This window comes from Somniosus microcephalus, chromosome 1, assembly GCF_052327205.1.
Source record: "Somniosus microcephalus isolate GS21.2 chromosome 1, FLI_Smic_1.0, whole genome shotgun sequence".
Taxonomy (NCBI): Eukaryota; Metazoa; Chordata; class Chondrichthyes; order Squaliformes; family Somniosidae; genus Somniosus; species Somniosus microcephalus.
In genome coordinates, this window is record NC_140987.1 from 406,966,121 (window position 1) to 406,992,085 (window position 25,965).

General features: G+C 48.7%; 2 protein-coding genes across 4 annotated transcripts in view; both read right to left on the reverse strand.

Moving 5' to 3' along the window:
• The window catches only part of efnb1 (ephrin-B1), a 276,055-nt gene that overhangs the window by 100,341 nt on the left and 149,749 nt on the right, over positions 1-25,965 (reverse strand). For all 3 annotated transcript variants that reach the window (XR_015079681.1, XM_085998395.1, XM_085998381.1), the window contains exon 2: positions 21,209-21,486. Coding sequence is in view for 2 of the 3 variants with exons in the window: in XM_085998395.1 (XP_085854521.1) it covers positions 21,209-21,486 (278 nt within the window). In the remaining variant the exon portion in view is untranslated. The remainder of the gene's footprint in view (positions 1-21,208; positions 21,487-25,965) is intronic.
• Positions 12,298-16,298, reverse strand: LOC147125160 (uncharacterized). Its single transcript, XM_085986800.1, has 3 exons — positions 16,242-16,298; positions 13,778-13,961; positions 12,298-13,618 (listed from the first exon to the last, which is right to left on the reverse strand). Exons 1-3 carry the CDS (start codon positions 16,296-16,298, stop codon positions 12,600-12,602), a joined length of 1,260 nt encoding a protein of 419 aa, XP_085842926.1. The 3' UTR covers positions 12,298-12,599.

Here is a 25,965-nt window from a genome sequence, read left to right on the forward strand (position 1 = left end):
AAATGACGTCATAAGCTGCGCGCGCAGCTGAGCGGGCGCAAACACTTTGCGCCGGCGCTAAATGTCAACTGAAGTTGGGCGTTGGCGCAGACCGGCCTGCGCCCGGGCGCTAAGTGCCTAGTGCTGGAAATCTACCCCTCTTATGGCGTTAACGGCTGGCGAACGCAACTGAATTTCTAGGCCAGGATTCCTTCCATCATCTTCTGGTTTTTCCTGGAGGGGTCATAAACCGACAGCCTTGCCTTTGAGAAAACATTCTCTGGCTTGGCTACAAGGTAATCTTATTCAAATTTAAACTTGAAAGCTCTAAAATCCAAACCAAACTACTAACTTAAAACTCAAAACCTCTTTAACTTAGATACTAACTTAAACCAAGGCTATATACAGCGCCACCCGTCTCTGGGTGGCCAGGTTACATCCTGGATGTCCTGTGCCTTCTGCGGTATCTGGACAGCATTTGTACCGGGGACCATGGCATCCTAGGCTGTGAGACTCAGCCACTCCTTCTCACGGGGTCGGTACTCGGGGGTTTTTCCGAGTCATACCATAGGCGGGATGGCCCTTCCCTCTATGCAGTGAACCGCGCCTAGCCCTAAAGCTAGTGGAACTACTATCTCCCCTGTTGGTTCCCCATAGTCGGAACCTATGTCTGGTGGGGCTGCTACTTCCCCCACAGGCTTCCCATAATCGGGTTCAGTGCCTGGTGGGGTTGTTACCTCTGTTGTGGGCTCATTCCCTTCAGAGGCTACAACCGGTGGGGCTGCTGCCTCCCCTGCCGGTTTCCTACAGTCGGGCATTGCAGGCCTGGGACCTTTTGCCCGTAAGCGGTCTCCCGCCTTCCGCAGTCTTTGCTTCCTGGAGTCCCTCTCGGGATAGAAGTCTGTATCATAGTGTAGGGGACCATGGGAACCTGAGCTGCGGGGTGCGGAAGGTCCTTCTAAGGCCTCCGAGTACCTGGGGCTCGTACGAGTCCCAAACTATAGGTGGGACAGCCCCTCCAGCAATGCAGCTCACGGCCCCTACTTGTACGGCCTGTGAGTCTGCCCCCACTACCCCTGCGGTTCCCCCACAGTTGGAGGCTGCCGGCTGGGGGCCCTTGTCCTGAGGACGGCTCACCCCTCCCGGCTGCCCTTTGTGCTTAGCTGACCCTGGGTTGTACAGCTTGCACTGGTTGATGTGGAACCATTTCGTGCGGTGGGGCAATTTGACAGCATACACCATGGGGCTTGCTTTATCAATAATATTGTATGGCCCCATGTACAGTGCTTCAAAAACTCCTACCCACGCGAAGTTCCTCACCATCACCTGATCCCCTACCGCCCATTCGTGGCGTCTACGGGGTTCCAACAGCAATCAGTTACTCCTGTGCTGCCTCCCCATGTTACCAGCAGCCTGCCAGTGAATCTGTTTGAGGTGCTCAAATAGATTCTGAGTGAAGTTGTCCCAGCTTACTTCCCTGAGTTGGCCCTCAGTAAGCACCGGGGCTAGCACATGGGTGGGAGTTCGCATGGTCCGGCCAGTCATAAGCTCGTGCGGGAAATACCCCGTGCTTTTTGACGGGCTGGCCCGGACCCCCATTAGGACCAATGGCAAGACCTCCACCCATGCCTTAGGCGAGTCTCCTGTCTCCTTTACCAGCCTCTCCTTTATAGTCCAATTCAGTCGCTCCACAGGGCCAGATGACTCCGGGTTGTGGGCGACATGCCATTTCCCTTCGATGCCGAGCACCTTAAGGGTGGCCTGCATCACCTTCCCGGTAAAATGACTTCCCTGGTCGGACTCCACATACTGTGGAAGTCCCCACCGGGAGAACACTTCCCTGACTAAAATTCTAGCTGTGCCTAGTGCGGTCGCTGTGCGGCACGGGAAGGCTTCCACCCACTTGGAGAAAACATCTACCAAAACCAGGCAGTATTTGTATCCTCCCTGGGCGGTGGGTAGGGGCCTGATGTAGTCGATCTGAATCGACTGCCATGGTCCCTCTACCCTTCTGATATGCCCCATGGACACCTTCCTTTTCTGGGGGTCAGGGTTGTTGGCTGCACACACCAAGCACTCTGATCAGAACTGCCGGACATCCTCCCCGAGACCTGGCCACCACCCTGCCTGTTCCACCCGTTGCCAGGTAGGCTCAGGTCCGGGGTGTCCGGCTCCTGGACCCTCGTGGGCCAGTTGGAGGAATTCCCTTTGGTGCTGCTGCGGAACAATCCACTGATCCCCATGGAACAACATGCCTTCCTTTATGGCCACTTTAGCCGCGCCGTATGGACCCTCTACCTTCTCCCCTTGGCGAGCAAACTCAAAACAGATCTCAGGGTGGAGTCCTGCGCCTGAACCGTTTTCAGGTCCGGGGCCAATGCTACCACTGCACTCCCTTGTGTCCTGTCTCTACCCTAATTGCTGCCACGGGTCCTAAATTGTACGGGTCCCAGAAACTGCCCGTATGAGCACCCTCTTTAGCTAGGGTGTCTGCCAGCTGGTTACCCTCCCCACGGGGTTCGGCCTTTGAGTGGGCCTTTACCTTATGTATATATACACCTGCCCTTCACTGCCTGTAGCCTGCATGATTCTCTCCAGCAACGGTTTGGTTGCTAGGGGTTTCCCGTCCGCAGATGTATACCCGCGATGGGACCAGATGGCCAGGTATTCTGTACACGGATTGCAGGTAAACATGCTATCTGAACAAATCGTGTACGGGGTAGGGAACTCCTCGGGGTGGGTCACAACATACACCACCGCCGACAGTTCGGCCTGCTGGGCACTCATGGTGCTCGGGGGCTTAATCACCAGGGCAATGCCGCAGCCCGTGAGTCGCTCGCCTGCCGACACTGTGCTGGAGCCGTCAACGTAGATTTTGCGGCCTGTGGGATGTATCCCAGCCCGAAATCCTACATCGACGTCCCATACCCCTTCTATAGAACACCTATGGGCCACCCCTGAGTAGATCATGTTGGCCGCTAGTTTAGGCTCACAAAGGCCTTTCACCTTTAAGTCCATTTGGGAGAGAAGTAGGGTCCAGCAAGCAATGCGGGCACTGCTCACTGTCCCGTCTTTAAATCTTGGAGCATTTGGATGGGCGTGTGATGGGTGAGGAGTGTAATTGGAGACCCCCCTGTAAAAATAAGGGATCTTTTACCGCCCAATGAGTGGCGAGGAGGTGTCTCTCACAGTTGGAGTATGCCTTCTCCACATCTGGGAGGACCCTGGAGGAGTAGACCACCGCTCTGAGCTGGCCATGTCACTCTTGAAGCAGCACTGCGCTCAGGCTATCCCCACTGGCTGCTACCTCCAGGAAAAACTCCTCATCCCCATCAATAGCCCCTTAAGCTGGCGCGGTTTGCAGATTTTTTTTTAATTGCGTGAACGCCTCCCCACAGCTTTTATCCCAGTCCCACTCCAATCCTTTGTGAAGGAGTCGGAGTAGGGGGGCTGCTGTGGCTGCATAGTCCTCAATGAAATCCCTGCATTAACCGGTAAGCTCTAGGAAAGATCTTACTGCAGTAACAGAACGAGGGGCTGGCAATTCCTGCACTGCTTCTCTCCTGGCCTTATCTATTGTCTTCTTGCCTGTGCGCACAGTCAGCCCCAGGAATTTTACTTCTAGCTGGCCAATCTGCGCTTTCTTTGGGTTGACTTTAAAACCCTCTTCCTTTAGCAGTTCCAGCAGTTCAGCCAGCAGTGGGCCGTGCTCCTCACCCTTGTCGGTGAATAGGAGCAGGTCATCCACATACTGTTCTAACTGCTGGGGCTTGCTGAAGTGTTTTAGACAATTGGCCATGCATTGGTGGAATATACTGGGGCTGTGATGAAACCCCTGGGGAAGGCAGTTCCACGTGTATTGCTGGCCCTCGAAGGTAAAAGCAAATTTGTACTGGTCCCCTCTCTTTAACGGGATGGACAAAAAAACGTTTGAGATATCCAGCACTGTGAAGGTGCACGCAGATGCCGGTATGCTTCCAATTAGGTCGGCGACTGCAGCGACCGTGGGCGTGCAGGCTGGGATATTGCGGTTGAGGACCCGGTAGTCCACAGTGGCTCTCCACGAATTGTCCAGTTGCCTAACCGGCCAAAGTGGTGAGTTCACGTGGGTGGCTATCGGCCTCAACACTCCCTGTGTGACTAGAGAACCCAGGGCAATCTCCAGGTCTGCCTCCGCCTCCCTAGGGAACGTATACTGTTTTTGGGGCCTGGCCATGGGATTCCCATCTACGCTAACCTCGACCCCTGTTACCCTTCCAAAATCATGCTTGTGGGTGGCGAATGCACCGAGATTTGCCCGCAGAAACGCCCGATACTCTCTGGGGGTACTGCTTACCAGTAACTCGAGGTCATAGCCTTCTTTTGGCTTTACCGTGCATAGGGTCCCTTTGCCTTGTATCCCCGGGATCACTACAACTTCTTTCTCTTCCCCCGTGCACACCACTCCCCATAGACAATGATTTCTGAGGTCCACTAGGACCTTGTGGCCAATAATGAAACCTACACCTAGGATCCCTGTTCCCTCTTTCTCCCACTTCATTAGGACACACTTCCACTTGGTGCGGAATGCTCCTAAGTCAATTGATAGTGGAATAGAGAACGAGCCAGCCTGCTCGTTACCTGTGAACCCTACCAAGGAATACGGGACTCCGTTCGACAGAGGTGAGGTGGTTGGGTTATCCGCATAGACGATAGTGCTGGAAGCACCAGTGTCTAGCAGATAGGTCCCTTTAACCCTCTCCACCTCCATCTTCACGCAAGGCCGTTTCCACTCATCATAGTGTAAAGGGCACAGGTATACAGGCTGCGTTGGCTCTAGTCATGGATCAGGATTAGGTGGGGCAGATGGGGTTGCGCCGGTGGCTACAGCTACCTTCCCTGAGCCCATTGTCATAGTTCGGAGCGCGGCCACGATCTCATCGAAACGGGATTGTGTGCCACAGGCCCGGCTCTTTGAGCCGGGGCTGCTAAACCTTTTGTGGCAGGGGAATCCTTTAAGGGTGAGGATTCCTTTTCTGCCCTATCTTTCCAAGGATTTTGGCAATTCTTCCGCCAGTGTCCACTTTTTCCGCACCCATAGCACGTACTCTTTGAATCGGGAGGGCTTCCCCCCTTCCTGGTGCCCTTCTCTCCTGGAATTACTGGGCCGGATCTCGTGGACCTTTCCTTTTTGTGGGGCCTCAACTGCCCCTCTGCCATTCCGGTAAGCCAGGGTTAACTGTCTAACCACTGACTCCTCGGTAGCGGTGGGGTCTCTGGGGTCGAACCACAGCTCGGCTTTAGCCTTTACTCGTGGCAGGCAGTTGGCCACTAGGCTGTGAAGCCAGCGAGCTGTTGGTTCCCGGTCCAGGTGTTCGCGGTCGCGATCTCCTCCACATACTCTGTCGTAGACGGGCCACAGCCTGTCTGCGAAAGCCTGTGGGGTTTCACCTGCCTGTTGCAGGGTCTTCTCGACCAGGGAAAACGGACTTCCATCATTTAGGCCCAGAACCTCTAACACCTCTTCTTGGATCGCAGCGTATGTGCTCTGCCCTCTCTTGCTATCTGCCAAGAGGGCCTGGTATACCTTGTGATCCAAGGAGAAAAGCAGCATTTTAGCCTGTTCGGCCTCATCGCAGCCGTTTATACCGGCTGCCTGCTCCATGTCCATAAAATGGAGCGAGGGGTCCCCTTGAGGGGTTAACTTTTCTAATTGAGCTACCATTGCCGCTGCTGGGTTCCATGGGGAATTACAAATTGGCTCTCCAGGGCCCCTTGTCCCTGACCACCGTTGCCGGCACCGTACTTTTGTTGATGGATCGGGCACATCGGCCCCAGTCCTGAGGCCCCTTGTATTTCCTCGGTGCCGCGCTCTCTCTGTACTGCCAGGCTAAACCTCGGTAGGGCTACAGGTGGTGGTTGGACGTCCCATTCTGCCACTCTATCCCCTTCTACTCCCCCTTGCTCCTGCACGTCTCCCTTAGGAGCGCTTGGGCCTATCAGGCATACCATCCCCTTAGCATTAGATAGGGCCTGGGTTAAACTTTTTATCTTGGCCTCACAGGGCCCTTGCTACTGGCTACTTTATAGGCTGGCTGCACATCCCAAATCCTCTCCTCCTGTTCTCTTATTACTTTTGTTAGGCGGGCATTTTCCCCCCACAGCGCTAGCTCATTCCCCTTTGCCTCTGTTACTTGGCATTGGAAATAGTCCTGCTTATTCCTGTGGGTCTCTTCTAGCTGTAATCTGATATGCTTGTGGTTAGTTAATTCCTCAAACATTTTCTCCTCTGCCATAGCCCTTATGGCTGAGTGCTCTTCGGATTCCCGGAGATCTGCTACCAATTTCTTGACCTTCCTATCCAGCAACTGGATCTGTCTTTGGTAGCAGACCAACCAAATAGCCTTCTCTATTGGCCTTTTATGGTCCTTGCTCTCGGTCCACTTAGCAGCTGCGTCCACTGGACGCTTAGCCCGTAACAGGCTTATGACCCACTTTTTGGTAATATTTACGTTCTTAAATACATATTTGGAGATTCTTTCCTCCATTTTTGTTCTTTCCAACAGAACCGAGTCTACATCCTCACATCCTTTGTACCAAGCTCCTACCTGGCTCGCCATTATGTAGGGGGTGGTGAGTTTGTTGGCCTTTTAAATTGACCTTGACGGTTCGAATCGTCCCACTCCCTGGTTCTGGGGCTTGGAATTATTTAGGGGATGTGATAGATGTAGGCAGACAACTGTTTGGTGCAAGAACAAACATTTTATTTAGAAATCGCACACCACACGAATTAACTAAACAAAAACGTATACGCAACGGGTACAGAGGTTATGCAGTGAGAGAAAAACAAAACAAAATAAAACCACCTCCCACCACTACACTAATTAAGTTAGGCTCTGAAATTACAGGGACTATGCTCACCAAAGGATTCCTCCACAGTTTAGACCAGTTGCACACTGCTTTCTCTCTCCTCAATCTTGTGGACTCCTTGGCTGGTTGCGGTGTCTTTGTTATTAGTACTGGTCGACGTTTTGATGGTAAGCAAGTTTTTCCTAGAGTCAGCGCTGGATGATGGTTGATCTTTCAGTGACTCCGAGGCTTCTCGTTAGGTTTTCTTGTTGTGTTGCTGTAACCTCGTGTGGCAAGTTAGATGTTTCAAAGCCAGAGTCAAAGAGCCCAGAGTCCAAGTGCTTTTCCAGCGTGTTCTCGGGTACGTTTCTTCTGCTCCGGTGTGCTGCTGCTGCTGCCCGCCGGCACTCTCTCTCTTCAGCCCGTCTGTTGAGGTCTCTTTAGCTACTAGCAAGCCCCCAGTTATACTCGAGAGGCTGCTTAAACTTTTGCGCCAAAACTCGGGTGCACAATTGATTTTAGATGACTCCCTTTTGTGCGATTTTGGCAGGCTGATCAACTCTGATGTGATCCCTTTGTGAGAATTTTGGCGGGCTGATTGAGCATTAGCATGATACAAGATTCCCAAAGGTGTTGATGGGGTTTTTGAATGGTGCTGTTAGAATGTAATCAGGTCTTGATACTGTCCATTGTGTGTTTTGCTGATGCCAGGGTTTTTCTGTATAGCCGTTTTAAGAACTATTAAAATATGTATGTAACTGGGTCCCTGGTAAGTGGGCTTTTGTTAGACTGCTAATGTCTCCCTGGGGACCTGCCTCCCAGGTGGGTTAGCAGCCCTATAAGGATCCCATTTCCCTGTGCAGACCCAGCATACAATTTAAAATGTCCAAACTCAATCCAATAGGCCCTAGTTTAGTCCAAAGGCGCCTAAACGTGAGATATTTCTGTCCACATTTCTCCTTCAAAAGGTCCAACACAGTCCCTTTTTAAATTCCAGACACATGTCCATTGAGTAGGGGGTCCCGGAATTTTGTGAATCCTACAAAACCAACCAACTCAAAAAAAGAACAGCTTTACTGGTCATACCTGTTTGTGGGATATTGCAGTGTGCAGTTTGCCTAAACAACAATACTCACTGCATTCCAAGATTCATTACAAGAAATTTCAAAGAGATCTGATAAGGTGCTACATAAATGCAACACTTTCTTTCTCTACACTCCCGGCAAAGGATTGACAGCCCTCATATTCACAACAGGCAAAGTGATGTCATGTGATAGTCAATCCATGAGGTGACTTCATGGTGTTGGGTGTTACACATGCCTTTGTGCTTTCAGCTCTCCCATCTCACTCCTGGTGTATTAAAAAAACAGGTTTTTTACCTCATTAAAAGTTTTAGGAATTTGGTGTTGATGAATTTCATTTTCTGTCACGGGAAGACAATTAAACACAAATCATGCTGGGCAGTTGAGTTCATTAGACGCTAACCTTGAAGCACACGGAGTGATCGAAAACAGATTAAGTTTGTTAACTATGATAGGCAGCTGTCAATTAATCACCTTGACGCTCTTGAGCTAAAAAGAACTAACAGCAGAAAATCAATTTAGGAGCTGAAAAGAGAGGAGGGGGGAGCGAGAACATCTAATTAGGAAACTGGGATGGATAGAGGAGAATGAATGGGGGATAGAGAGAGAGCAAGAGAGTGAGAGAGAGGAGGGACGGGGCAGAAGAGAGAACATGAGAGAGGAGAGATGGGGAGAGAAAGAGAGTGAGAGAGGAGGGTTGGGGAGAGTAGAGAGGGGGGATGATTTCAGGGGGGGGGGAAACCAACAACAATCAAGAAGCCCGACACCATCCAGGACAAAGCAGCCCGCTTGATTGGCACCCCATCCACCACCTTAAATATTCACTCCCTCCACTACTGGCGTACTGTGGCTGCAGTGTGTACCATCTACAAGATGCACTGCAGCAACTTGCCAAGGCTTCTTCAACAGCACCTCTTCCACTTAGAAGGACAAGGGCAGCAGCCGTGTGGGAACACCACCATGTTCCCCTCCAAGTCACACATCATCCTGACTTGGAAGTATATCGCCGATCCTTCATCGTCGCTGGGTCAAAATCCTGGAACTCCCTCCCTAACAGCACTGTGGGAGTACCTTCACCACACAGACTGCAGCAGTTCAAGGCGGAGGCTCACCACCACCTTCTCAAGGGCAATTAGGGATGGGCAATAAATGCTGGCCTTGCTAGCGACGCCTAAAACCCATAAAAAACAAATTAAAAAAAACAGGGATTGCGGGGGGGGTCAACCAGGGATTGGGGCACCAGGGATGGGGGGAATGACGGGAGAGAGGCGGGATGGGGGAAAGGAGGAATATGGGGAAAGGAGGGATGGGGGAGAGGAGGGAGTGTCATGGTCTGACCACCTACCAGTCTTAATCTGTTGTCCCAAGATGGTAAAAAAATCCACTGAAAAATTGAATTCCTGTCTTCTATAAACTTCAAAAAAACTGAATCATTCTTTTTGAGAAATGTGGCACATCCTACAGGACAAATCAAGACTGAGAAAAGTAAGAGAGATGGATGGTAAATCATAAAATTGTGATTAGACAACACCAAACTTGGATTTTAAAAGGCTGTAGATTGCAGGAGGAAGGGAAGACCTAGAAAAATAAAAAGAGTTTCATAGTTTGAGGTCCTGGGAAAGCTTTGAGCTGTAACTCTGTATCCAGGGCTCTGTGCCCAAGATACTAGAATTAGCCACTTCAGTTACAGTAGGGAATTGGTAACAAGGGAACGGAGCAACAATCTCAGTGAGTATTCAGATGGGCAGCACCATTAATACAATTACACGCATTCCAAACATGTCACAGCCCCCAGGCTGTTAAAGAAATGTTCTATGTGATGCTGCCCCTCACTCCAATTGCTCTTGCTTTAATAATTGATTGTTCAGAGGTTTCATGATATTGTTCACACAGGAACCACTGGAACAGGGAGTGGGGTAGAAGAGGACAAGTGTGCACAAGCTGACTAGGCTCAATTCCTCCACAGTCATTCACTCTCCGATTGCAGCTTACTGACATGGCCAGTCATTCATTTAGTGGGCAAAGTCTGCCAGGAGGAAAGTTTTTTTGGGCATGGAACTAGAATGAACTTCTTCAGACTCCACCTACCCTTTCTCGTAATTAAAATTTTTCCTTCTCTTTGTTGAACCTTTGAAGAAAGCCAATCTGTTATTAGCAGTCAACAGCATCTCTTCAGATGGTTTAAATTCTGTCTCATGTGTGCTCAAGGTGACTCTTGCCACTGGAGTTTTTCAGGAAGGCCTCATTTTTCAGAAGGAATTCCGTTTTTGTCAAAGGAGAGAGGGGGGAAGGAAACAAGAATTTCTTATTGCGAGGGGAAAATAGATCATAATACACAAGCAACCCAGTCCCTCCACCTCCGCCCCAATCGCTTGGCAGTGGTGGGGAGCAGGATAAAATATAATTCAGAGGCAGTCATGATGAAACTGTACAGTGTTCTGGTCAGACCACAACTAAAGTACTGTGACCTGTTCTGGTCACCAAGACACAAGGAAGACATCCAAGCATTGGAAGCCATGCAAAGAAGAGTCATAAGGCTGACCCCTAGTGCTAGAGATTTGAATTATGGGGAAGAGACTGGAGAAACTTGTGCTTTTCAGCCTTGAAAGGAGGTGTTTGAAGGGTGAACTTACAGCAGTATATACATATTGGCCTAGAAATTCAGTTGGCTGCGCCAGGCGCTAACGCCAAAAAAGGGCTATATTTCCGTCGATAAAGCCTTAGCGCCGGAATGCAGACCGATCTGCGCCGACGCCCAAATTCATTTGAGATTTAGCGCCGGCGCAAAGTGTTAGCGCCCGCTCGGGTGCGCGCGCAGCTTATGACGTCATATCCTCGCGCAACGCTGTTTTAGCGCCCCAACCCGGAAATTGAGTGGCGCCCGCCCAATGTGGGCGTGGCGCTATTAGGAATTGTAAAATGGAACGTTGCAGAGGCCCTGTGGGCCTCGGGGAGCGCAAATTAAAGGGCACCTCCACTGACCTATAAAGCCCAGCCATTTTGCTGCAATGACTTCACTGCTTTGGATTTCTACACAGAGACCAAGGGACAGAGATTCCAGATTTGGGACAAGATAGGAGAGGTCTTTCTGGCTTCTGGCCAGTGCTTTGACATTTGACTCTTGCTGATTTCACTGTTGCGACCTTGATTATGGGGGCTGCATGGGGGGCCAACATTGAGTTGCAGCATTATGTGCGGAGGGCTCGCAGACGCTGTGAGAGACGGGCAGCCATGCGTGGACACAGAAGGGCCATCAGGCGTCGCCAACGTAGGCCTTACGCACCCAGGCAATACCGGCAGCAGGTGTCCTATGTCACCATGTCTGCGGCACTTTGTGTAAAGAGGCTGCGCTTCAGAAGGGAGGTGGTTGGAGAGATCTGCCAGCTGCTTCACGCAGATTTGCAGCCACAGCTCATGTCCAGGACGTCTCTCTCGGTGGAAGTGAAGGTCACGGTGGCTCTCAGCTTTTATGCAAGCGGCTCGTTCCAAGCCGCTGCTGGGGACATCGCGAACATCTCCCAGTTCGCCGTACATCGCTGCATCCGGCAAGTCACCGATGCACTGTTTGCGAGGAGACACCAGTTCATCTCCTTCCCCATGACCCAACAGAGGCAGCAGCAGCGTGCAGTGGGATTTGGCAGGATCGCGGGCTTCCCCATGGTGCAGGGCGCCATTGACTGCACGCATGTGGCTATGCGGGCACCTATAGACAATCCCGAGGTTTACCGCAACCGCAAGGGCTACCATTCCCTCAATGTGCAGCTGGTGTGTGACCACAGGCAGCGCATCCTAGCTGTAAATGCCCGCTTCCCAGGAAGCAGCCACGATGCTTTTATCCTGCGCCAGACTACTGTGGCTGACATGTTCCAGGCACAGCCTCCACCAAGGGGATGGCTTATCGGGGACAAGGGCTACCCTTTGTGCACATGGCTCATAACCCCGCTCCGCGCGCCCAGGACCCCAGCGGAGGACTCATACAACGAAAGCCATCAAGCAACAAGGAACGTCATAGAGCAAACCATAGGCGTCCTCAAGCAACGCTTCCGCTGCCTGGATCGCTCCGGCGGCTCTCTACAGTATTCGCCGGATAGAGTGTCCCAGTTCGTCGTCGTGTGCTGCATGCTGCACAACCTGGCTATCCGCCGGACGCAGGCACTGCCACCTGACATTGCACCACCACCTGAGGAGGACGAGCAGGAGGACCATCAGGAGGAGGAGGGGGAGGAGGAGGAGGAGCAGGCCAGGAGGGGGCCAGAAGGCCCAAGGGCCGTACGCCGGGGGCTTATTGTTCGACACTTCTAGGCCCGCTGTGAGGGAATGGCCTGTGGGAATGAGCGCACCTGAAGGCAGCCGCTCCGGAAGCCGTCAGCCGGTTAACGCAGCAAACACTTGAAACATGACACCTGGACAAGCTGAATAAATAAAAACCTTTATTTAACAAACTGAGGCCCCTTCCCACATGAAACTCAAAAACACAGAACACACCCAAAAAACAGTCACAAACATATGTCACTCCCCCAACCTGGGGAGGACTAACAAAAGTTGGCCATCCACATGGCCTTCAACATTGGCCGTAACAAAAAAAGGGCCCCCCTCGCCAACAGAAAGACCCCCATAAAAACACAAAATGCCTTCAATTTCGGCCATCCACAAAAATCAGCCCCCAAAACACAATCCCCCCCATATATACAATGCCGCAGAGACCGCACTCTAGCGGCTGTGCCGAGAGGGCGAGTCCTTAGAGAGCCTTCCCCGGCCCCTGCCCGGCCTACTGCTCCGCCTCAACGTGGGCCCTGTGGCAGCCTCAAGGCTGGGGGAAGGCTCATGAGGGCCCCCATGCGTCGCGACAGATGGCCTTGGGGGTCGGCCAACACGACGCACGTCCCGGGAGGGGCCGGCTGCTGACTGGTTCGGCTGTGGCTGGCCAGCATCAGTGGCAGCAGCAGCTCCTCGCACCCTGGCTGGGGGAGTGGCAGTGTCGGATGCTCCAAGGGGGGCAAGCTGGCTGCTGCCAGGCGCGCGAGGCTCAGCCGACACAGTGGCAGTCGTCCGGCCTGGCAGTTCAGCTGGCGCAGCTATGTGCTGGAGGCCAGGCCGCTGTGTTGCAGCAGGGCGGCGGGTGCGGGTGCGACGCCTCTGCGTCAAAGCGAGTGTGGCAGAAGTCAGTGACCGCACTGCCCGGGTATGTGCCTCCAGCTGCTGTGACAGTGTTTCGAGGGAACCACCTCTCTGGCGACTCTCCTCCTGCAGTGCCGCGAGTAGTTCGACCCCCCTGGCGTGCGCTGCGGCCAGTTGCTCCACCCCCCTGGCCTGTGATTGGCCGAATGCTGCCACACTCTGAGCCAGGGACTCGATGGCGTGCGGCATCTGCTGCACAACTCCCATGAACTCATGGTGGCGCCGGTCAGACGCCACCAAGATCTCTTGCAGGAGGCGCCCCTCCTGGCCGAGGCCACTCTCCGGACTGGAGAGAGGACTCTGCAGCTGTGGAGAAGCCGGCCGAGCTGGCCGACCCCTGCCGCCTGCCTGGACCCCACTGCAAGCAGGATCTGCCCTCCCCTGCAACACCTCCCCCTGGCTCTCCTGCATGCCAGACGTCCCCCCTTCATTGCCATCCCCTGGCACGGCTGAGGGCTCGCCCGATGGCCCGGCTTCCTCCTCGTCCTGGACGTCCTCCTCCTCCAAGGGCCTGGCACCCGGCGCCTCAGGGACTACCTCCTCCTCAGCAGCTGAAAGCAGGAAGGCACAAGAGTAGCTTTAAAGTGAGGACAGGGCGTCAGCGAGGGACGCCTGAGCGGTGGCATTATGCGCATTTGTCCGTCAGTGGGAAAGGATTTAGATCGGAAGCACTAGGGCAACAAGAGAGCTGCAAGCGGTCATCTCCTTACCAGTGGCTTCCAGCACAGGGTCGGCATCCCCGATGGCTACAGGGCCAGTCACCCGGGGACGCAGGAGTCCAGCGACGCTCTCCTCCAGAGCACTTAGAGCCTGGTAGTGGGGCCGTCCACCACCGGTCTCCAGCCGGCTGCGTGCATTTCTTGCCAGCTTGGCCTGCAAGAGAAAGGACGGACTCTAAGTACAGTGTGGTGCCCTGTTGCTGTGTGTACTGCCTCCCATGGTGGAATAGCCTGGCCAGTGTGGTCAGTGCAGAAAGTGCTGCTGATGATCATGCCAGTGGCATTGCTGCGTGAGGAGGGCTGCCCATTATGCCTTTGAGGTCCCTTTGCCCATAGTGTGAGGCTCACATGCAAGGATGAGGAGGACAGTGGAAAGGGTACTCACCTTCACCAGCCGACAGAGGTCATTGAACTTTTTGCGGCACTGGTCCGCAGTCCTGGGCACATCTGAGTTTGAGGAGACCCTGCGTCCGATGCTCCTCCAGGCTTTCCTGAACTCTCTCCTGGGAGCCTTTCTGCCATTGTCCGGGCACAAGATGGGTCTTCTCTCCTGGACAGCATCAATCAGCACCCTCAGTGCATGGTCTGAGAAGCGCTGGGCTCTTTCACGGGCCATCTCCATCTGTTCTGGCGCTATTTTGTCCCACCAGCACTGTTGAGGCCTAGCAGCAGGGCTCCAGTGTGCAGGGCGTGGCAGCAGTCAAAGTTGACCCTTCCCCCTTTAAGAGCAGGCCGGCGTCAGGGTGTCTGCTGTCAAGCAACACATGACCGCACCTGCGCTGCGCCCGGCATCGGCGTTATCAGGCCGCAACGCCGGTTTAGCGCCGGAACCGAGCATTGCAACGCCGGTTTCAGCGCTCGCCAAAACTCTTGGCCAAAACCACTGAATTTCGGCGCGGTTGCCTGCAGTTTCCGGCGGGCGCTAAATTTACCGAACGCCCGACTTTAGCGCCCCAAAACTGTGCAAACTGAATTTCTAGGCCATTCAGTATAATGTAGGGAAATGTGAGATTATTCACTTTGGTAGGAAGAATAGAAAAACAGAATATTTTTTAAATGGTGAGAAGCTATTAAAATGTTGGTGTTCAGAGAGGTTTAGGTGTCCTCGTACAAGAAACACAGAAAGTTAGCATGCAGGTACAGCAAGCAATTAGGAAGGCAAACAGCATGATGGCCTTTATTGCAAGAGTGTTGGCGTACAAGAGTAAGGAAGACTTACTACAATTGTACAGGGCCTTGGTGAGACCATACCTGGAGTACTGTGCACAGTTTGGTCTCCTTATCGGAGGAAGGACATTCATGCCTTAGAGGCAGTGCAACAAAGGTTCACTAGATTGATCCCTGGGATGATGGGGTTGTCCCATGAGGAGAGATTAAATAGATTGGGCCTATACTCTCTGGAGTTTAGAAGAATGAGGGGTGATCTCATTGAAACATAAGATTCTGAGGGAGATTGACAATTGGTTGTTCAGAGGTTTCGAATGCTAAGAGGTAGTTTCCCCTGGCTGGAGAGTCTAGAACTAGGGGGCATAGTCTCAGAATAAACGGTCGGCCATTTAAGACTGAGATGAGGAGGAATTTCTTCACTCAGAGAATTGTGAATCTTTGGAATTCGCTATCTGAAAGGGCTGTGGATGCTGAGTCGTCAAGTATATTCAAGGCCAAGATAGATTTTTTTTGGACTCGAGGGGGAATCAAGAGATATGGGGATCGGGTGGGAAAGTGGGTTTGAGGTCAAATATCAGCCATGATCTTATTGAACGGCGGAGCAGGCGCGAAGGGCCGTATGGCCCACTCCTGCTCCTAATTCTAATGTTCTTCTAGTAAATGATATGGAAAAGCTAAATTCAAATAATTACTTTAAACTAAACTGTGAGAATAGAACAAGGGGACCACAGGTTTAAAATACTAAAAAGCAAAGTTAAGACAGAGTGATCAACAAAAGGAATAGAACACCAGATTTAGTATTCGAGTTGAAACCCTAGAATCATTTAAGAAATTATTAGATGCTGCAATGAGGGAACTTTAGGGACATTTGAGATGGATCAGCTAAGATGAGCTGAATGGCCTTCCTCAGCCGTAATTATCTTGCGATCTTAAGTGTAAGAATTCAGTTATTTGATCCAATAAATTATCCAATCAAATAGTTGTAACCAATAAATCTGGTTGCCTAATTGGATGTTTTAAATCAAAAGGGTTGATTCTGTAGTGTCAGGTTAAAGGGAGAGTGCTCATTTGAAAACCTTTTTTTTAAAAACCTCTTTAGGTTTTATTTCCACTGTGCATTATTTCAATGCATTATTAATACCTTCCCATTAAATTCCTGTTTCTGCTACTGCAACCCAGTCATTAACTCACTTATTTAAAAAATTTACGTGACAGAGGAAATTAAACGTCATTAGTTATAATTTACATCAAAAAGCCCCCCAGTAATGAAGCAGACAACTCTGGTTACCCACGCCGTGCCGCCATCCTCCTCGACCCACCACCGCAAAATGAGCACTAGTCCCATTTTGGGCATACAATATTTGTCAAAACATACAGTTCATTCACAAGTTCTGGGAGTCTTTTTAGTGCAGGTATTTCATGCAGGAAATTCAAAAACATAAAAAGTAACTTGTAAATTTTCAAAGTGATCATAACCACTTAAAAGAACATGTAAACGAGAGCATTGCCAAACTAAAGGGTTGTCAATTATTGAGTAAGCTTCAGCCACAACTCACAATTTATTTGCACCTCAACGCGCAGTTAAAAGAACTTTATCTTTACTAGAGAGAGGCCTGTTTATAAAGTATACCCCCACACTTCTTCCTGGATATACCAAACCACAAAAGAAGAATCTACTGAGGTGCAGCTGGATGTCAACTGAATCTGCTCAGGTGTATTACATTTGTACTCTACTTAAATATTTGCAATTGGCTTCCCTGCCCTTACCTCAACTCTCTGTGCCATGCAACACATCTAGACAACAGGAAGTGCAATCAACCACTAAAATCATTGTGGACTTCAGGAAGTCTAAAGGCGGAAGTCACACCCCCATCCACATCAATGGGGCTGTGGTGGAAAGGGTGGACAGCTTTAAGTTCCTCGGAGTCCACATCACGGAAGACCTCTCCTGGTCCCTCAATACCTCCTCTCTGGTGAAGAAGGCCCAGCAGCGCCTATATTTCCTAAGGAGGCTGAAGGGATGTAACCTGTCACCCCTGATCCTCTCTAACTTTTACCGCTGCACAATAGAGAGCATCCTGACAAACTGTATCACAGTATGGTATGGCAGCTGTAGCTACTATGACCGGAAAGCCCTGCAGCGGGTAGTCAAAACTGCCCAACGCATTACCGGCACCCGGCTACCGACCATAGAGCACATATACCAGAAACGCTGTTTACGGAGGTCACGGTCCATCATCAAAGACCCTACCCACCCCAGCCACAGTCTGTTCGCCCTCCTGCCATCTGGGAGACGCTACAGATGCATTCGCACCCGTACGACCAGATTTAGGAACAGCTTCTTTCCCAGGGCTGTCATCCTACTGAACTCCACAAATAAACTCTAAAGCCTGCACATCTGCCAATGCACTTTATTATGGTTATGTTTATGCTAATGTATTACAAGCCAAATGTATGTTGAATGTTTAAATGTCTTAATCTAAATGTACACTCTCGGGAGCCGCAAGCTTACATTTCGTTGTACTGCACTTGTGCACTAACAATGACAATAAAGTTGATTATTATTATTATTATTATTACCTTGCCTTGTCAATCACTCTTGGGTCAGGTACAGTGCTGGTTACATGTAACGTAAAGCTCCCTCCAACATCTATTACTGCACCTTTCTGACATTTACATAACATAGGAAATAGGAGCCGGAGTAGGCCATTCGGCCCCTCGAGCCTGCTCCGCCATTCAATAAGATCATGGCTGATCTTCTACCTCAAATCCACCTTCCTGCACTATCCCCATATCCCTTAATATTCAAAAATCTATCGCTCTCTGTCTTGAATATACTCAACGACTGAGCCTCCACAGTCCTCTAGGGTAGAGAATTCCAAAGATTCACCACCCTCTGAGTGAAGATATTTCTCCTCATCTCAGTCCTAAATGGCCGACCCCTTATTCTGAGACGGTGACCCCCTGGTTCTAGACTCCCCAGCCAGGGGAAACATCCTCCCTGCATCTACCCTATCAAGCCCTGTAAGAATTTTGTATGTTTCAATAAGATCACCTCTCATTATTCTAAATTCTGGAGCATATAGGCCTAGTCTACTCAATCTCTCCTCATAGGACAATCCCCCCCATCCCAGGAATCAGTCTGGTGAACCTTTGTTGCACTCCTTCTATGGCAAGTATATCTTTCCTTGGATAAGGAGACCAAAACTGTACCCAATACTCCAGGTGTGGTCTCACCAGGGCCTTATATAATTGCAGGAAGACGTCTTTACTCTTATACTCAAATCCTCTTGTAATAAAGGCCAACATAACATTTGCTTTCCTAATTGCTTGCTGTACCTGCATGTTAACTTTCATTGATTTGTGTACAAGGACACCCAGGTCCCTCTGAACACCAAGATTTCCCAATCTATCACCATTTAAAAAATACTGGCCCAGAAATTCGGGTCTCCACGGGTGAGTACGCACGGGGTACTCACCCATAGGCCCAATGGAAGTACCGGCACTTCCGTTCCCCTGAAAGAAGGGATTAAGAGGTCGAACACGTGCACGGGAGAGGCTGCGCGTGCACATCGAACTTAAGTTTTTTTTGCAGGTTTTCCCGGGAGGGTAAGTCTCCAGCAGTTGCACATTTAAAAAGCAGGCGCAAGGCCTGCTTTTTACAAGGCAAGTGGTGAATTAATTAAAATTAAAACATTTTTTCCACAGGTTTATTATTTTTAAACACTTTAAAGTAAGGTAAGTTTATTTTTAGCCCCGTTAGAAAATAAAATTATTTTTTTCAAAAATTTAAATTATTGTTTAAAATAGTTATTTCATGTAATTTATAGTTTATTTTAAAAAAGTGATTTAAAAAAAAAATTTATTTGAAGATTTAGTGATGTTTTGGGGCCCGTAGTATTTATAAGTTTTGACAAACTTATGAATGGGCATTCCCTGCTCCGATTGGCTCCCCATGGCCCACGTGATCCCAGGGGACACATCGAACTAACTGCGCCCCTGGGATACACAAGCACTGCGTGCCGGCAGTTGGAGCAGGGCCAGGGTCGGAATTCCACGGGGGCCCACAGCTCAACGACCGGCGCGCAAGGTAAGTGCCGGTCCGGGGCTTGCACCCGCGGGAAGCCCCCGGCCCGAATTTCTGGGCCATTATGCTTTTCTATTTTTCCTACCAAAGTGGATAACTTCACATTTCTCCACATTATATTCCATTTGCCATGTTCTTGCCCACTCACTTAGCCTGCCTATACCCCCTTGAAGCCTCTTTGCATCCTCCTCACACAACTTACACTCCCACCAAGCTCTGTATCATCAGCAAACTTGGATATATTACATTTGGTCCCCTCATCCAAATCATTGATGTAGATTGTGAATAGCTGAGGCCCAAGCACTGATCCTTGCGGTACCCCACTAGTTACAGCCTGCCAAACTGAAAATGACCCATTTATTCCTACTCTCGGTTTTCTGTCCGTTAACCAATCCTCAATCCATGCTAGTATATTACCCCCAATCTCATGAGCCCTAATTTTGTTTAATAATCTCTTGTGTGGCACCTTATCGAATGCCTTCGGAAAATCCAAATACAGCACATCCACTGGTTCCCCCTTATCTATTCTGTTAGTTACAACCTCAAAAAACGAACAGATTCCTCAAACGCGATTTCCCTTTCATAAATCCGTGTTGACTCTGCCCAATCCTATTATTATTTTCTAAGTGTCCTGTTACCATGTTCTTAATAATAGATTCTAGCATTTTCCCTAGTACTGGTGTCAGGCTAACTAGTCTGTAGTTCCCAGTTTTCTCTCTCCCTCCTTTCTTAAATAGTGGGGTTACATTTGCTACCTTCCAATCCACGGGAACAGTTCTAGAATCTATGGAATTGTGGCATCCACTATCTCTACTTCCACTGCCCTGCACTCCTATCCTTGTGTCTCATTAGTGAAACTACCCAAACTTTTTATTGTAGGACCTTACAACCATCAGACCATAGAAACTTTCATGCTATTAATCTGGCTGCATTTGAATCCAGGGTAGCATCTAATACAGGATGCCACCCAGTCATAGTGAACAAAAATTATTTGAAAGATCACCCATGAGTGGAACTTAACAGAAATCATCAAGTTACCTCTAACTGGTATGTACACAGATACTCATCACATCAGTAAAAAACTCAAATGAAGCAATCCCTCCCTCTCCTGAGGAGTTCATCAGCGCATTTCAGATGGAACAAAGATTAAGAAAAGGCTCAGGTATCAGCGTACACCTGATCTACCCTTTCCCCACATCAAATGAGCCAGGCCTGACACTCTCCCCTAATTACACAAAACCAGACCTAACTCAATCCCCCAATCACTCTGATCCAGACCTAGTGTGTTCCCCAATCCCACAGAACTAAACTTGGCTCACACCCACATTATACAGACCCACTCCCCCAATTACATTGATCTGGATCTGACAATTTCTGGGATTGATTCTGGAATAAAGAGGGTGTCATGTCATTACAGATGCTCTTTCACTCATGCAAAAGCAGAATGCATGTCCCTGCACGAGAGAGAGAGAGCGCGCGCACTCCTAAAGACAACCTAGGAGATAATCTTATAATTTTGAATTAAGGCCACATGACTGAAGGTGGCAAAATTCACAAATCTACAGTATAATTTCACAGGTCCATCAACGCAATAGAAATAGTAAGCCTGGGGATTGCTGGTGGCTTGCCACTCACCTGTGGCCCTTAAAAGACATGCTGTTGCATGTGTCTTTGGGTCTTCATTTATTGTCTGTCCAACTTTTGGTTATTAGCCTTCTTGGGATTCAGTTTTGATCCCTTTCCTCTTCAAGAGAAAGCTTGAATAAAAAATTGGTTCATCTAATTTTCCTCTCCCTTCCAGTGGCGTGGGTGATCCAGCCTCCACTCAGCAACTACCCAAGTGATGTGACTGAATTCAAGAGCTCCTCATGTGGGGAATCACAGGCACAGATCCGCATTCCTTTGTTCTGTGTTCTGTGGTGCAGTGTGTTAAGAGTAATCCTGAGAATGTCTCTTGAGCGAGACATCAGTTGGGGTTGTGACCCTCAGCAAAAGGTTACTTGGGTATTTTTGGATCAAGATTCTCCAATCACACTGAGTGTTTATTTCATGTAGAATGTATACACTGGTCTGTCAAACTGGTAATGACCTAGTAATGCCAGCAATCCCACATTATAACAATCTAAACAGATACAAATCACAGTGCCCCCAGCCCCATAGGTACTCACAGATGATGAAGTAATCCATGTTCCTTTTGAACTCTAGCCCCATGTAGTTGGGGCTAAACTCCTGGAATTTGATGGTGAATTTTATTTGCTTGTCGGGTTTGTTACACGCGATAAGCAAGTGGGGGTTGATGACGGTGCTGCATGACTCCGCCTGAGGCTGGGTCACCATGTACAGCTTGTAATATTCATACTGGTCTTGATTGTTCACTTTCGGACAGGTTATATCCAGCTTGTCACCGATCTCTGGGTACAACACCAGGCCTTTCCCAGCTTGGAACCTAAAAAAAGGATCAAGAAGGTATAAGTTTGGAGTTTTAATGAACAAACACCCCTCACCCTTCACCAACAGGATACCATAGGTTCCTTTGAAATCCAGCAACTATAGTGTGCATCACTGCACTACAGTAGCTGCCCGATAATGACCCTTAAATACAACTATATGTTTAAATATATATGAGGAAGAGCACAAGTATTCTCTTCCCTCATGATTTTCTCCCACCGTCTTCCTGGGGTACAGGGTATATTGAGCCTGATCCTGTCCTCATTCAACCTCCACACATGAATAGTGATTAGTAGCAGGAAACCAGTTGGATTTTCCTCTCCCTAGCCCAGGACCATTGAGGCCAACTGTAGTAAAGCTCTGGCCGAGATCATTTAATTCAGCAGAGACCAGGATCAAAAGTACGGACATTCCTGGTGTGTAGAGCTCAGTACCACTAACTAGCGTATTTACCCATTGAGGTCACTTAAAATACCAGGTTTAATTAACACTTCCTCCACTTTACTGTACAAAAATGTGACATTTCTATTACCAGTTAAATTAAGCCAAAATATCTGACGAAAGGCCATCGACCTGAAACGTTAACTCTGTTTCTCGTGCCACAGGTGCTGCCTGACCTGCTGAGTATTTCCAGCATTTTTTTGCTTTTATTTCAGATTTCCAGCATCCATAGAGCTTTGCTTTTGTAAGCCAAAATATCACTGCTCATCAAATCACCTGGAGTGAACTGAAAGCTCCACCATAAAGCCCAGACTTTGGTCATCAGGGACTATCATGCTGCATCAAATGCAATGCCAGCCACAGCGCAAACATTCTAAACACCATTCAAAGGTTTCTTTCCAAAGCTAGCTGGCTCCCTTGATGTTTCCACAGTGAGCCAACAGCCAGGAAAATCCCCGGTTTGATTCATGATCTGCGGTGAGGTAGTTAATCTCATCTGGAGTAACAGCTGGGCCTGTTGCAATTAGCCTTCGTGCCCCACGAAGAAAAAGAAATGAACCAGGATTCCTGCTGCTGACCGCAATCCAGTGGCTTCTGCTGGAAGGTGCAGCCAGAGCCTGGCTCAGTGGTGATGCCCCATGATAGAACAACCCATGGACACTCGCTGCCTAGATTCCTACTTTAGAATTGGCGCTTGGACAGGAGATAGTATGGCAGCCACTACTGGTAGAATTGCATCTCAGCAGAGTTAAAACCTATAAAATTCTGTCAGGCCTGGACAGACTAGATGCAGGAAGGATGTTTCTGATGGCCGGGGAGTCCAGAACCAGGGGTCATAGTCTAAGGATAAGGGGTAAGCCATTTAGGACTGAAATGAGGAGGAATTTCTTCACCCAGAGAGTGGTGAACCTGTGGAATTCTCTGCCACAGAGGGCGGTGGAGGCCAATTCACTAAATATATTCAAGAAGGAGTTAGATATATTTCTTAAGGCTAAAGGGATCAAGGGATATGGGGAGAAGGCAGGGACAGGGTACTGAGTTTGGATGATCAGCCATGATCTCATTGAATGGCGGAGCAGGCTCGAAGGGCCGAATGGCCTACTCCTGCTCCTATCATCTTCTATGTTCAGGAGAAACAAAAGAAACACAAAAGCTGGAGCGGGCAATTTGCATCTGGAACGCAAACTCAAGTCAAGAACATAGCAACAACCACACTAAGAATAAAAAATGTGATTTTATAACTTTTTGTACTTACTTTCCATAAAGTAGCTTTGAAAAATTTGCCAGAAAAGAGTTTTTCAACCCAGCAAATGTGCTAGCTGCACATGTGCGACAGTTGAGTGCGCACACACACACACACATATATATACAGTGAACTCTAATGTCCCATCCTTATTACAGAACTGCTGTTTCCCTAGAAACAAGGAACACCATGTCATAAAGGTGTTTTTTCTCATAGCTGCCTCAGGCAAATTACCACTATTTCATTCTATCCATAAGTAGACTGCGCTGTCAGGCCAACAATTTGACTTCCACATCACTGGCATATACATTCCTGCCCCCAACATTGAGGAAGTTTCACAGGAAGAATGGGACCACTGGGAATGAAAGCAACTTTGCATTATCTGCGTGCGAACAGGATCACACATGCCAAGTTATTCAGTATTGCTCAATCCAACCAGCAGAATAAACAGGGGAGAATGGGACATTAACAGGATATAAATGAGATGAGCAGGAAAGAATGGGATATAAATTGGAATATCAGTGAATTCAGGTCAATCCAAGCACATCATTCAAATCTACATCTGGCTGTACAACTCCCAAAATGCATCGCATCCTTACTAGCGCTACATTATAACAATGACTACACTTCAACAGTACCTCATTGGCTGTAAAGCACTTTGGGGCGTCCTGAGGTCATGAAAGGTGCTATATAAATGCAAGTTCTTTCATTCTTCTTTCTTAGCCCAGGCAGCATACTGACACATCCAGACACAGAGCAACAAACACACACAGATAGAGACCAAGGCTCAAGGACATACAAACGCATACATATGGGAAGCAGGAATGTTCTGGAAATTAACCAACTTTATGTCTGACAACGAGAGAGGAATAAAATTAAAATAGGCTCAGCCTCCCTCTTACCCTTCAATCCAAATGGAATTTGGTGGAACCCCATTCAGTTTCTGGGTTCAATACACACAATGGAAGAAAAACATCTGAACGGCAAATCCTGCAATATCCCTGGAGGAAGAGGGTCTCTAAAGGCCCCCGTCTACTCTCTCAGGTGGGTGTAAAAGATCCTGTTTTGAAGAAGAGCAGGGGAGTTATCCTAGGTGCCCTGGCCAATATTTATCCCTCAATCAACATCACTAAAACAGATTATCTGGTCATTATCACATTGCTGTTTGTGGGAGCTTGCTGTGTGCAAAATTGCTGCCACGTTTCCTACATTACAACAGTGACTACACTTCAAAAAGTACTTCATTGGCTGTAAAGCACTTTGGGACATCCGGTGGTTGTGAAAAGCACGATATAAATGTAAAGTCTTTTTTAGGGAAGAGCTCATCATAATTATTAACTCAGTCTTGTCACCCTGTCACATACTTGTCAAGTAGCTTTGGGGTTCATTGCATGTCTGGAGAGCCTTTCCTCTTGCAATAATGTCTGAAGTAAAGAGCCAGACCCCTGGGTGATGCCTCATGGCTTCTTGATTTGGGAAGAAATCTTTCCTGTTGTTTTTTCCCCCAAAACTATCGTTACTGTTTCTTTATCCAAGGGGTTTACAGACTTTTTCAGGCCAGGATTTGATACAGAATGTGTTCTATTATAGATTACCCAATACTAGCAGGTACATGCAATGAGAGAGTTTTATTTATTAGGATGTGGAACCTTGGTAACACAGGGTCATTCCTTCTCCAGGGCCTGGGTTTTAAGGGTTAATTTTTTGTCTTGATCTTTAGGTTTTGAAACCTGTTGCATTCAGCAGACTCCAGCAATAGGAGCAATGACACAAGTGCAACCAAACAGCCGATGAGACTCACAAACAAGTTCCTCCTGATTGCTCAGCAGGTAAGGGAAATAAAGTCTGAGGTTAGATTCGGCTTCCTGCTAAATTAACTAATCTCAATCAGATGGCAGTTGGGTAGGCTGTAATTGTCCTCAGTGCCCCTGGGCTAAGTTGATTTGGTAACTCTTCCTGGAAAGTACATGTGCATGAAAACTAGGTGAGGGACAGGGTCGGGCTTGGCTGTGATGTGAGGTCTCCCACAATTGACAATGTCCAGGTTCACACATGAAGGAAGGTTGGTCACTTAGTACTTCGCTCAAAAGGTGCCCAAGTGCTTTCAGGAGGGAATGAAAACTGGAGTAAATAAAAAGAGGTAGACTGGATTGGACTAAACACATTGTGCTGAATTCTCTTCCAGTGTGGACACGTCACAGATTCTGATCATCCTACTGACTCCATTACAACCACAAAGGAATGGAGCAGCAGCTGGCTGGATTACGTCCCAACTATCTCATATCCCCACTGCTCTACATGACTGGATGCAATGCTTAATGTTCTGATGTTTCTTGGATTAAGATTTTACAGAGACAGATGGCTATCACAAGCTAACAGTTTAAACTCCGTATTTCACTCTAATTCCCCACCCAAGCCCCAATGTGTTTTAATTATCATTTAGAGAGTAGCCCGTAATTTTTTTAAATGACTAGATAAGTGAGCATTTTTTTTTAAATGTCCCCCTCGTTCACAATTAAGCACATGAACGGGTCAAATGTGTGTGTTTTTCTTAGTCTGCTGGTAAGCACTTGAGGTTAAACAAACCATCTGGTAAACTCGTAACTTGATTCCTTATGAGAACGTTGTGGTAACCCTATCACCCTTTGCAGAGCCCAAATGTGACCGAAGGAGTCTTATCAAATGCCGAGATCCCACTTGCGCAAAACTGTCTTTGTCTAATGTTTTATTGTATTATACAATATATATATTTTAGCAGGTCTCTCATGACATTGCTCACCAGAAATCAGGTGA